Below are 14,570 nucleotides of genomic sequence, written 5' to 3' on the forward strand. Positions count from 1 at the left end.
TTCCAAACACCGAAAAGGTTATATCCACGGTTTTGGAGGCAATTCCGAAACAAGAGTACAAAGACTGCTTCACGAAGTTTTACAAAAGCTTTAATGCATATATTTACCCACAGGGTTTATTGTCTTGTCTTCATTTCTCATTAGTTACCTTTCCCACTGGGCAGACTGAGTACTTCTCATGTAAGTACTCCGCAGAGGCGGCTTATGAGGGAAGTCACATTGGTAAAAAAAAAAAAAAAAGTTTTGTCACATCCAATTAAGGGAAGAAAAGTAATGTAATATTTTCATTCTTATATACATTTCAAATGCTAAGAACGCTTCTGCGTTTATTTTGAAGCGATAACAGATTAACTTTCCCGGTATGACTTCCCTCATAACCCGCGCCTTGTTCTTCTGCATCATAAATTATTTTTTGTTCTACCTGCACAAAGAATGGGTGTTGTAGCATTTGAGGGCTGGATACTTTCGATTTCATAGTAAATCGAAAATTAAAGGGTCGTATTTCTGAGAATCGATTCTCGTGACTCAAGAAGTAAAACTGAAATCGAACCGTAAAGATGTTGCCTGTAGTGTTGCCAACAATACTAATATTTCAGTACATTTACATTTCCAACTTGGCTATTGATCTACTGATGGATTTTTTTTTTTAAATTTGTAAATCTCCTTATATTTATGCCAGCAGCTGTAGAAGATAGGCTTGTGGATGCAGTAATGATACATCAGAGGCTAAAAGATCCTTACAATATGCTATATTCACTAACTTAAGCAGACAATGGCAGGGTGAAGATACCCATTCATTCATTCATTCATTCATTTATTTGCCTGTTTCATTAGCTTACAAAGCATGAGAAATTCTCATGTAAGCATTACAGTTGTCAGAAAGAAGAAGAAGAAAAAAAAATACAATATTGTCAAGTACCAGAGGTATACATCATGCATATTTCTAAAATATAAAACCACATAAATAGGATACACTAAGTATAAAAACATGACAATTTACATCTAATTAGGTAACTGTTTGTACCACACCAGGCATGTACTCACGGGTAAGTATCTGTTTCCAACTCTTCAGTTAATGAGTCATATAAATATTCTTTAATTGTATAATAGCACTTTTCAGTGAGTAGATTATATAAAGTCTTACCAAGAATGGAAACATTGGTCATACAAGTACAGAGGAAGTTTATTATACAATCTGACACAATTCATGTACACGGTTTTGCCTATATTAGCATATTTTTGATGCATCACAAATATGTCACTACCTTGTCTTGTATTATAGCTATGAACATTTTTGTTAAAGATAAAAAGATGCTTGTTTTTCACAGTAAAAAGAATAGATTTATAGATGTATAAGCTGGGGAGTGTTAAAATTTTTGCTTCTCTGAAAACCTTTTTACATGTCGATTTTGTGGGTATTATACTTATTAATAGTAGCGCAGAATATTCTTAGATTTGCGTACGAAAAAGAAAATATAGGGACTCTAATCAAATATTTCCACATTATTCTAAAATTAATATGGTACAGTTTGAGCCTTTCTAATTCAAGTGCAGCGAAGGAGTGCGTTCTTTCTGCAATCAATTCGCTGAAAACGAAAAGAAGAAACAAATTAGTAATAAAAATATTATGCGAGCTCCCTCGTGGCTAAGCGGTTAGCGTACGTGCCTTTGGCGTGGGAGACCCGGGTTCGATTCCCGGCGGGAGCTCATGTGGTTCAGATTCTACGTTAATCAGTAGGTCCACGTCTCATATAGCCTCGCTGCTGAACGGGACGCTAAACTAAAATTAACTCAACTCAAAAATATTATGCGAACTACTACAGACCAGGAAACAGCTTTCAAATTCAATCTGTTACATCGTTTTCAATGACAATCTATTAGGATAAGGGTAAAAGTTGACATGCACAACAATGACGAAGAGGAGGGGAAGAAGAAGAAGAAGGATTAAACATATAGGAGCAACCATGACTAAGGATGGGAGAAAAGTGTGATGGGAATAAATAAAATAATTAACATTCCTTAAAACTTTATTCTAAAACGTTAATTATTCACTGATAAAAAGGATGTATGATTTTTAATGTATTATATTGAAATTAAACATTCCGTTCAGTAGCAAGGCTACATGAGACGTCAACCTACAGCTTAACCGATCCGAACCACATGAGCACCTACCTGGAATTGAACCTGGATCTCTCGCGCCAAAGACGCCTACGCTAGCCACATATCCACAAGAAGCAGGGGCGGCTTTAAGATTTTAATATTTTGTAGGCCCGCCAGCGGCGGATCTGTTTAAGGGGCACCCGGTCACGTGCCCTGCCATTCATGATCAAAATAGAACTGCAATTATTAAATCAGTACTAATACATTAACAGAAACTTTTTTCTTTCTTTCTTTTTCTTTTTTCATTTGTAATGTTTGTATTTGTTCCGCCACAGCCGTGTTTGCGAGTGAAGGAGGCTGTGGTTTGCGCTTTCGTAGGATAGACGAAACTTGGCAACACAGCGACGGTTGTTTTTTGGCTGCGGACTTAGAATCTCTATGCTTTGACAGTAGCCCTATCATCAGAGGTGGCAGGGGATGTTATGGCTATGTCCATTGAAAATGGGCACAGTATTGTTGAGACCTGTCGCATGAGGCGCTGTGCTCTGTCTTATGGAACATACAGCGGTAAGAAGGTCGCGACAAGGAAACTCAACTCTGTACAGAGGGGAACGAGGAGGAAGGGGGAAGGAGGGTCAAGCCATTTTCAGAATTTGGTGATGGAAAAGGTTTATGCTTGGCCTTTCCGAGTGTAGCGAATGACATATTAAGGGTTGCCACCATGGTGCAGTTAATTTACAATACATTGACCTAAAATTTACACGCATAAGTTACCAATCGACATCTGCAATCGTATTTTCAAATAGTGAGCTACACTTTACGTATATAATGTTTCCCAGAAAAGTTATTAAGAAACCACACATAATTGAAGGAAATGGACATATAGTAGTTGAAACAAATTGTTGTTGAAAACAAATAAATAATTCGTTACCCAAAATATCAATCAGGGGGGTTTTTACACATGGGCCAACATGGGTCATGGCCTGGGACGGCGAGTTTTCTGAGATTATTTTATTTAATACCAGCTTTGGAAATTTCAGGTATTTATTTATTATGCAAAGTTATGGTGATATGACACGGAATTATTGCATTTGTAAATATATTTTTAAAAAATCTGCTTGGCAAGAAGTAAGTAATTAACATTCTAGTTATTAATTTACATCAATTATTTCCCCTCTCGTATTGTTGACACCTTATTCTTTTATCGTAAGTTTAAAACATTTCCATTGTTGATAAACTTCCAGAATTACCTACAGTTTTCAAACATCAACCGAGCCGCCAACGCAAGAAATTTGAATGTTTCAATGTTGTATTATTATTCTTGAACTTGGCTGATCTCATGAACTTGGTTTCATAATCAGCAACTGTCTCAGAATTTCTATACTGCAAGGACGCCCATCAGGGGGGGGAAAGGTGGGGGCGCTTGCCCCCTAGAGGAAATTGTACTTCAGAATATCGAAAATCCAATATAATGTTTACATTAGTTACAGCAAAATTTGAAACAATTTTTGAAACGTCGCTTATACTTGCACCCCCCTTGGAAACCACAACATGGGTGCCCTTGCTATACTGGTATTTAATTTATTGTTATTGATGGGACGGCATTTTTACAATGACTCGAAGGCAGCAAAAATGTTAAACACGTCCCTGAATATCACGCTACTGATCTTCAACGATGGCAGGGTTCAAAAAAATGGTCACTCCTAATGTTATCCTAGTGTGCAGCAGTAGATTATTTCAGATTATGGAAGGGGGGCGGGAGGCAAGACTATCCACCGACATAATTAAAATTTTTAATTAGTATTTTACTATAGTAGATTATTAATATATATATATATATATATATATATATATATATATGACGCCCTAGAATGTAGGTATTTTGGATATATATATATATATATATATATATATATATATATATATATATATATATATATATATATATATATATATATATATATATATATATATATATGACGCCCTAGAATGTAGGTATTTTGGATGTGCCCCACCACTTTTAAATTCCACGAGCCGCCACTGAGGCCCGCTCCCTCGTTTATAGATACATATAGAAATTTGATTGATTAATGATAGTAGGAAATTACTCTTACTGTAGTGGTTGATGCTATTTGTTAAGTAATTATCTATCATTAATATAAATAGTGGAAAATGTATTTACTCTTTATTGGATCTTTTAGCGTTTGTATATTTTTTAAAAAATTTTTGGGTGCAGTATTTCTTCCAGACATTGGGTGACACTTCTCCCCGGAGCTCTGAGAGTGCCCCCCGGGAGCAGTCGTTCTTTCAGAAAAAAATGTTCCGGGCGGCACTGCTGGTACTAGTTTATTTATTATTATATTATAGATGTACTAGCAGCGTTCACCCCGCTTCGCTGCGGTCACCCCGGAACGCAATAAACTTTGTTACTTAGATAATTTTTACTTTTTCGCTTTCAAGTGATATGATAAAAACCATAGAAGATTGCAGTAAATCTTAACATTATATCGCCTGTCATTTATGTTAACCCGCCCCGCTTCGCTGCGGTCATCCCGGTGCTGGCATATTGTAAAAGTGTCTGTAAAAATAAGCAAATCAATTAAAAAATTTTAAACAGAAGATTCAAGCTATTTTCCGCTGTATATCGCCTGTCATTTATGTTAACCCGCCGAGTGACACGGTCATGCGGGTTGCATATAAATACGTTTATTTTTACCTATGATGAACTAATAACAAAGGATTTGTACGTTATGGACACTTGAATGGTCAATTATCTCAAGACACTGGTAATTAAAAATTAAAGTGATATGATAAAAACCATCTAGGGTCCAAATCCTAATAACCCCCCAAAAATGAAAGAAATTGGTTCAGCCGTATTAGCGTGATGAGCGGACAAAGAATTGTACGTTCTCTTTTATATATATAGATTATTTTGGTCTCGTCCGAGGGGCACTTTCAGAGCTCTGGGGAGGGGGAGTGCTCCCAAAAAAAAAAGTGTCTGGAAGAAACACTGCCCGGAAGGAGACCTAAATAATACATCTATAATATAATAATAAATAGAATAGTACCAGCAATGCCCCCCAGAACTTTTTTTTTTTTTTTTGTTTTGGTGAAAGAAACACTGTTCCCGTGCCTACCTGCTAAAACTGCCACTGACAAGAAGCATGCGTGATTTTTAATTTAGAATAAAATATAATAAAAGTTACAGTTGATTTAAACAATATCTTGCAAATTAATTTAATTAAATAACTCAGACATTGCATTAATATACCTATAGATTGTGTGTCCTTTTATTGTTTTAAAAAGTAAAATTAGCTACTGAAATTCTCGAGCGCTTGCTACTAATATTCTGAATCTCTGGGTTGGTAACGTTGGTTTCCTGTTCTGTTTACATGTGGGGTGGGCAGCAGTAGTGTGGTGTGGCAGTACTAGTGATAAAAACTTATGCCGGTTTATGTAACGAAGCGGCAAATATACATTTTAAAGTAAAATAAAATATATCAATTGATATATGATGTTATATAATTTAAAGTGTTGTTGACAGAAGAGGCACCAACTAAAAATGTGTTCTTTATCAAGGTGTATGCCTTTGAAGCGTTTAATATGCAATTCGAAAATCGTGTTGAACGAAACGCAGTTTAGTAGCTCTCGTCAATTTGGTTTATTATCAAATGAGAAGAGGACATGTCTTCTAAGAATGGTAATTATTTAATTATAGCATCCCATTTAAGGCATAGGTTAAAGAGTTTAGCATCAACTACTTTCATGAAAATTTCTTTATGGGCAAATTCTGTTAATTCACAAAGGAAGATTAATCGAAGGAGCATTTTGTAGAGTTCAACATAAATCACGTGCGAATATAGGAACAACGTTAAAGAGTGTGCGTCAATACTACACTAATGTTAAGTTAGCTTGCCGCAGATTGATGCTCATTTTTCGTACTTTTCTTCCTTGACACGGATACCTACCGTCGCTGATGCGCCTCCTGTGCATGTAGTGCCACGCAGCATCCAAGCTTATTCCTGCCCTGAACCAAGATAGAACAAATAGATTAAAAACTGCCTTGTAATAACTACCTAGCACAGGTTAGTGCTTTTTTTCCTATACGAACAGCTGCGGTTCCGTAGTTAAGAGTTCAGTTTTCGCATTTCGTTTACACTGTCGTACCGCTGTTAAACAATATTTTTATGGCATATTATAAATCTTGGAGACAGTTTGTATGTAGGTACCTGGGGGAGAAACTAAATAGGCCTAACACACTACTAAGTGATTTGGGGGAGAAACTAAGCAACACCCCTTCTTTCGATTTCCTGGAAAAGTTTACACACCCGTGCTTTGACAATCTAACCAAACGTAACTTAGTACATTTTTTACTTAATTTGGTACATTTTGATTTTTTTTCCTTTTATTTGTCGTGAGATCCAGCGATACAGTACCGCCCTTTCTTTGTAGGGGTAATAGTATACATGAGAATCCCCTTATATCTGCATGTGTAGTGCCCTTGTACTTTATCTATGACTATGTGTGTGGGAGGGGGGAATTTAATGCATATCGCATGTCTTGTGCACATGGATGCTTCCTACTATTGCACTACGTAGAAAATTTATGGTATTTCATGTAAAAGTGGTAATAGAACACAGAAGAAACGCAGATCAGGGGGGTCTCATGTAGGAAAAAAAATGTACGAAGTTACGTGTGGTTAGATTGTCAAAGCACGGGTGTGTAAACTTTTCCAGGAAATCGAAAAAAGGGGTGTTGCTTAGTTTCTCCCCCAAATCACTTAGTAATGCGTTATTTAGTTTCTCTCCCAAATCACTTAGTAGTGACTGACTCTACCGGCTCTCGAGACATCGATGAAGGTGTGGACTTGCATTCCTTTGTGCAGATTCACTTTAGGTGATTTTCAGCGTACGTAACCGGGGGATAACTATTTTGCAAAAGTCACTAGCCAACTTGTGATAAGCGGCCAACGGGTTAAGTGTAGCAGAAGCAGGGTTTGAAAAAACCCGGGTATTTTTGAAAAAACCCAACCCACCTGGGCCCATGTGGGTTTTTTCGGGTATTTTCGGGTTTAATTGGGTTTTATCGGGTTTAATTGGGTTTTTTCGAAATAATTCAATGTCTTTGGGGTAAAAATGTTAAAATATGATTTACATTTCAAGATTGTCATTGTCACAACTTGCAACATTTTTCTATTCTCTACTGTTTTGAAAAAATGGCCGCCATTTTGAAATTTTTATTGGATAGCCGAAAAAAATCTATACAGCAAATTTAGAATGTCTCGTGCTTCTACCCTCAAAATTTGAACTTAAAAAGTCCGAAAATTGTACCCTGTAGCATGGATACACGCTATTTAGAATAATGGCCGCCATTTTGAAATTTTATGCCGCCAAAATATATACAGCTAATTTAGTCTCTCGAGCTTTGACTCTGAAAATTTCAACTTGAAAGACCGAAAAATGCCCTTTGTAGCGTGGATATCCGCAATTTATTTTTAAGAGCCATTTTGTAATTTTACGTTCGTATGCCGCCAAAATCTATGCAGAAAATTTAGTGTCTCCAGTTCGTATCCTGAAAATTCAAAAGACCGAAAGTTGAACACTGTGTAGTACAGGCAGACAAACGAACAAATGTAGATCATCCCAGGAGCCTGAGTGACGTTCGGCAAATATAAATACCAAATAGCTATATTATTTTGAAACAAAGACATAATTCATCAAAATGTCTTATATGAAATAAATATTTTTCAACGTAAAATAAATGGTTTTATTGTGGAAGTTCGCTTTCGATGCTTTGTGCGTTCAATTACGGGAATTTCCCGAGCACTTGTTGCAAGACTGTTGTTATCTAGTATTTGCCAACTATGGAAAGTAGAAAGACCGCACCCCCGCAAAATTCCCTATATATAGGTTTAAGTGTAACGTATGTTCGGACCTCTCCCCAAGGGAAGGAAAATACTATCGAGAACAAAAGTGCATTAGCACCTGTATTCTGCATATCCTTAGTACATTCAATAATAAGCTTAAGGCTATAAATTAGGATTGGCCAAAATATTCCGGAAATTTCACTTTCCGGATTTCGGAAAATTCCAGAATTCAGAATTTTTTTCCGAATTCCAGAATTGGCCATCCTTACTATAAATGAGAAACTGAAATCGGCATTGATCATTTTTTTGTATTTATCACCACTTCTTTAAAATTATCGAAACAAATGAATAAATTAATCTTTACGAGACAATTTTGGATTTGGAAAATTAAATTTATTCTTTAAACTTACACATCAACTACAGGAAATTGCTTCCGTGATACAGTCCCTCTCATCTCTTCAAAATTATGTAAGTAGATGAACAAAATATATTAATCGTTGATATATGGTGAAAGGTGAGTTTTGGATTTAGAAAGAATGAAAGTTACTTTTTGTATCTAGTTCAAAGTATAGATTTGTTTTTACAAACCGGTCATAAATGGGCTGGTAAGAAGTTCGCACCGGTCACCGGCTTTAATCAAAATAACAGCAATATTTCCGGCCAGTTCGGTGAAAAACCAACCCTATTTTCTTTTTCGAAAATTAATTTAAAACAATTAACAAAGATAGGCCTATAATTCATAATTTATAAACTAAATGTTTCAAAATGTAACAAATGAAATTAAATATCTTCCAGCGTAAAATAAATAGTTTTATTGTTGAAGTATTCACTTCCGATGCTTTGCGCATTCAATTGCGGGAATTTCCCGAACACTTCTTTCACGACAGGTTTTCCCTGAAAATGCAGCTTGCTTTACTGTACATCGAAACTTCAATTAATACTGAAGTTTGAATTCAGCACTTGAAATAGTAAGAGTTACGTAGTCTTGGGAGCTCCGAGCATTAAACTTCTTAATTTTGACAGGAAATTTATGCTATAGGTGGTATTGATTCTACAGAATGCTTATTTGAAGGGTAGCAACAAATGACTGTTGTTGGAAAACCAAATTTTACTGAATACTTTTGTTATCATCAAGGGTAAGAAATAATACTAATAGTTTTACTAATGTATTTACATATTTACTGTTAGTACCGGCACCTATGACCTTAAACCCGTCAACGTATGAGGGATAACGTCTCTCTGCGGCGCCGAGTCAGCAAGCACACTATTCACGGAAAGTATTTTTCTAAAATATATAGAATTGCTTATTTTACTTCAAATAGGCTATAAGCATAATCCACACATTAATTTGTTCAATAATTATCTCAAGCTAAGGAAAGTTCTTTTTTATTCATTCATTCAGTTTATTCAGAACTTTATAAAGGTCTTATGTTGAATGTTGTTGTCTACCTTAAAATGAGAGCATCTAATTCGCCCAAAGAAAGTTCAAAATCTGATAAAAATAACTTTCAATGTGATCACCTTAGTTGTACCAATAATATACTAACAAAAAGCTCAAAAACCCAGGTGGGTTTTAAGGCGGGTTTTTTCAGGTGGGTCCAACCCGAAAAAACCCGCTGGGTTTTTTCGGGCTGGGCCCACTTGGGCAAACCCTGAGCAGAAGGGGTCCAAAAACGCAAAATTTACAGGAGAAATGGATAATTGCAACTTCTTAGACCCAACATAACGTAACCTAACCTAAGCTAACTTGAACTAACCTAATGTTAGTATAAATAAGTGAAATTCTTTCATTTTTTGGAAAATTATGCGGGTTCCCTACACTAACATAATGTAACAGACTAATCTAAACTAACCTAGCCTAACATAAACTATCCTAATGTGGACAGAAATGATTGGAATTGTAACATTTTCAGAAACAATTGCTGAACCCCTTCAGCTAAACATTAGTCAAAAGCACGAATGGCGAATCAGGGCAGGAGTACAACATGGGTGCTTGAGCAGTAACTAGGAGTGCATTCTAGGAAGCAGGCGCGTCAGCAACGGTAGGTATACACAAACGAGGATAGCGCAAAACAGTATATAGCATAAAACACCTTATGCGTAGCTTAGGGAGAGATGCTAAATGCTATTCCCCCCCCTAAAAAAAATGTTTTAAAATGTACTAAATTAGGTTAGGTTAGGTAGACTTTCAAAACAGAGGTGTGTACACTTTTCCAATTTCGAATAGAAAATTGTGTAGAGATATACGCGCAATTTCCACACTTGGTTTCCCGCTATTAGACGAGGTTTGCCCAAGCGGGCCCAGCCCAAAAAAAGCCGCCGTTTTTTTCGGGTTGGAACCACTTGAAGAAACCCACGTGTTTTTTTGAGCTTTTTGTTACTATATTGTTGGTACAACTAAGGTGATCAGATTGAAAGTGATTTCTATCAGATTTTGGACTTTCCTTGGGCAAATTAGATGCTTTGATGTTAAAGAATACAACAACAATCAACGTTAGATCTATTTAAAGTTCTGAATGAACTGAAGGGTGAAAAAGCGCACCTTAACCTGAGATAATTATAAGAACAAATTAATGTATGGTTTGTGTTTATAGCCCATTTTATATTTTAGAAAATACTTTCCGTGAATAGTGTGCTCGCGCACACGGCGACGCCGGGGACGTCATATATTTGACGAGTTTAAAACCATAGGTACTTGTACCACCAATAAATATGTAAATACATTAGTAAAACTATTAGTATTGTTCCATACATTTAATGATAACACAAGTATTCTTCAGTAAAATTTGGTTTTCAAATAACAGTAGTTAAGTTCAGTCATTCGTTGCTACTCGTCAAATAAGCATTCTGTAGAATCAACACCAGAAATGGCGGAAAAATTACTGTTAAATTTAAGAAGTTCAATGCTCGCAGTTCCGAAGACTATGTAACACTACTATTTCAAGTGCTGAATGAAAACTTAACACTACTATTTCAAGTGCTGAATTAAAACTTCCGTACTAGTGGAAGTATCGGTGTCCAGTAAAGAAAGCTGCATTTTTGGGGAAAATCCATCGTGAAAGAAATGCTCGGGAAATTCTCGCAATTGAACGCACATAGTATCGGAAGTGAATACTTCAACGGAAAACTATTTATTTTAAGCTGGAAGATATTTAATTTCATTTAAGACATTTTGAAACATTTACTTTATAAAATATGAATTATCTCTTTGTTAATTGTTTTAAATTCATTGTCGAGAAAGAACCGTCTTGCTAGTGCTAGGGAAAATCCGGTAATTGAACGCGCAAAGTATCGAAAGTGAACTTCAAAAATAAAACCATTATTTTGCGCTGGAAAATATTTTCCACATACGACATTTTTAAACATTTGTTTCATAATACATCAATTATATCTTTGTTTTAAATTAATATATTTGGTATTCATATTTGGCGAACTACTAAGGCTCCTGGGATTGTTAGATCTACATTTGTTCGTTTGTCTGTGTACCACACACTTTATAGGGTACAACTTTTGGTCTTTTAAGTTTAAAATTTCGAGGTACAAGCACGAGACGCACTAAATTTTCTGTATAAACTTTGGCGGCATACCAACGTAAAATTTCAAAATGGCGGCCTTTTTTTTTTCTTTCAAATTAGCGGGTGTCCACGCTACAAAGCATAATTTTCGGTCTTTTAAATAGAAATTTTCAGCGGAGAAGCACGAGACATTCTAAATTAGCTGTTGGCGGCGATCCAATGTAAAATTCAAAATGGCGGCCATATTTCAACTAGCAAGTATCAACGCCATAGGGTGCAATTTTCGGACCTTTAAGTTGAAATTTTGAGGGTAGAAGCAAGAGATATTCTAAATTTGCTGTATAAATTTTCTCGTCGATCCAATGTAAAATTTGAAAATGGCGGCCATTTTTTCAAAACAGTAGTGAACGCAAAATTGTTGCAAGCTGCGGCAATGACAATCTTGAAGAATATGTCACGTTTTAACACTTTTACCCCAAAGACAATGAAATATTTCGAAAAAAAAAAACAAACCCGAAAAAAAACCATATGGGCCCTGGAGGGTTGAGTTTTTTTCTAAAATACTTGGGTTTCTTCAAACTCTGCTACTAAATCATAACAAGTGTATCACTCCGCCAAATAGTCCTTTCTGCCTCCACATTACATAATCAAAATAAACCAAAAACAACAACAACTTAAGTTATTCCCCCCACCCAATTTTCATTCACTCTTACGCACAAAGCAAAATAAATTTTGCAATTTCTTAAAATTGGTCCAGCGAAACAGCACTTCACCCCCAGAAATAAAGCAAAGAAATATGATGTTCAAATGTATGAATGTGGCCTCATGTTCTCAATCTATACACAGTTTTCTTTATGGACTACCAAAAGAATACATAAAAAATTCACATTTTGCGACAAGTAACTATTCGATAAGTTAAGTTTGCTTCACTTATATTTGTGTGTTTTGCGTCACTTATCAATGGTTCTGGCATGTGTATGTTTTGGTAATGAGTGTTCAAAATATGTATGCACAGATAAAACTAGACTGCACCACTTCAAGTTAATGTCAATATAAAGTGACCACAGTATTTGTTTGATGTAGAATTTAAGTATTCATCGTATATCGCTGTTTGTATACATATTGAAACAACAAATTGGGTATTATTTAGTTCTCCCCCAAATCACTTGGTAGTGATTACGGTTCGTTATTTGTAATTGTGATGAGTGTAAATACAGTGTGGGCGTGTGGCATAAAAACTACAGTGTATAAAACACGAACCAACTTGTGCTAGGTGGCCACTGAAAAGAACGAATGCTATGTAACCGATTCAGGGTAGGAGCGCAGCAGTGGAGCCCGAGTGGTAGCTAGGGGATGCGTTCTAGGGAGCAGGTGCGTCAGCGACGGTGGGTATATGCATTAACAAGGTTATTTATAATGGCGCAGTATAGGTTACAGTATCGGCTCCGGAGCCGTTAATGGATTTGGGGCAGATACTAAATGCCGTCCATAAATCGTACCATGTAAATGTTATATGGAAGAAATAGAATTAAAAATTTTCCACCCGAGATGTCTGTGCTAACGAACGTAACCTAAACTAAATTAATCCACAAATACAATATGCTGTTCATTCTTAATTTATTCTATTCTACTGTACTCTAGCCTATCTTTTGTGTACACTTTCTCCTCATGAATACCAGTTCGTGGTGATATTTGTGTTAGCGATCCTATTACATGTTTTATATTTTAATTACAAGATAGTGATAGGCTTTTACAAGGCTGCTGTAACATAAGTTGAATTCGTACTTGGACATAAACTACAACGTTCGTGATAGGCTTAACAGATTTATGAGGTAAACCTTACACTGCTCGCTCAAGTTGGTATCCGTACGCCGACACAAGAAATTATTTGGTCTAGGAATTAATTCGTGCGGGTGGACAAGAGATGGCGCAACGAACGGAGCGTCCCACAGTTCCGTGTATCCACACATGTGTTGCAAACCCCTGTCATCGCGTATCGTTCGTAGTATAGGGCAGTGGATTAAAGCGTCAACAACACCAGTTTGTAGTTAAGTGAACATGGCGCAATTTGTGCCTGATAAAGTGTTTTTGCGGGGTGTCCTGCTGCATTACTTTAACATGCAGAAAAGTGCGACTGAAAGTCATCGTATTTTGGTGGAAGTGTATGATGACCATGCTCTAGCTGAGCGAACGTGTCAGAAGTGGTTTGCACGGTTTAGAAGTGGTGATTTCGGCTTGGCAGACCAAGAGCGAGCTGGACAGCCAAAAAAATTTCAAGACGAAGAATTGACAGCATTGCTCGAGCAGGATTCGTGTCAAACGCAGGAACAACTTGCAGCAGCATTAGGCGTTGATCAAACAACAGTCTCCAAACGCTTGAAAGCCATGGGAATGATTCAAAAGATGTCACATTGGGTTCCACATGAATTGAAAGACAGAGACGTTGAAAGACGAAAAACCATTTGCGAATTGCTGCTTCAACGACAGAGCAGAAAGGGGTTTCTGCATCGAATTATTACGGGTGATGAGAAGTGGATCCATTACGAGAACCCTAAACGAAAAAAGGCCTGGGTGAAACCAGGTGAACCAGGTCCATCACAACCAAAACGAGATATTCACTGTGCAAAGGTTATGCTGTGCATATGGTGGGATATGAAAGGTGTGGTGTACTATGAGCTGCTGCAACCGGGTGAAACTATGAATGGAGAACGTTATCGACGACAATTAATGCGTTTGAAGCAAGCTCTGGCCAGAACACGACCAGAATGGGAGAACAGACATGATAAACTTATTGTTCAACATGATAACGCTCGCCCACATGTCGCAAAACCGGTCAAAACCTATTTAGAAAATGTCGGATGGGAAATTTTACCCCACCCGCCGTATTCACCAGACGTTGCTCCTTCGGACTACTACTTGTTCGATTGCATGAACAACGATTTGATTGGACAGCGGTTTACTTCTTCAGAAGATATCGAAACATGGGTCTCTGACTGGATCGCTTCCAAGGATGAGGACTTCTTTCGCCACGGAATCCGTACATTGCCTGACAGATGGGCGAAAGTGGTGGCTAGCGATGGACAATATTT

At 36.7% G+C, this 14,570-nt stretch overlaps 1 protein-coding gene across 1 annotated transcript in view; it reads left to right on the forward strand.

The window, feature by feature from the left end:
- Positions 1–5,481: 5,481 nt before the first annotated feature.
- Positions 5,482–14,570, forward strand: part of Scox (Synthesis of cytochrome c oxidase) — a 40,713-nt gene continuing 31,624 nt past the window's right edge. Inside the window, exon 1 of the mRNA XM_081737281.1 lies at positions 5,482–5,800. Within this exon, the coding sequence (XP_081593407.1) occupies positions 5,663–5,800 (138 nt within the window). The 5' untranslated portion in view covers positions 5,482–5,662. The remainder of the gene's footprint in view (positions 5,801–14,570) is intronic.

The sequence above is a fragment of the Thermobia domestica genome, chromosome 13, assembly GCF_964235325.1.
Source record: "Thermobia domestica chromosome 13, izTheDome1.hap1.1, whole genome shotgun sequence".
NCBI lineage: Eukaryota > Metazoa > Arthropoda > Insecta > Zygentoma > Lepismatidae > Thermobia > Thermobia domestica.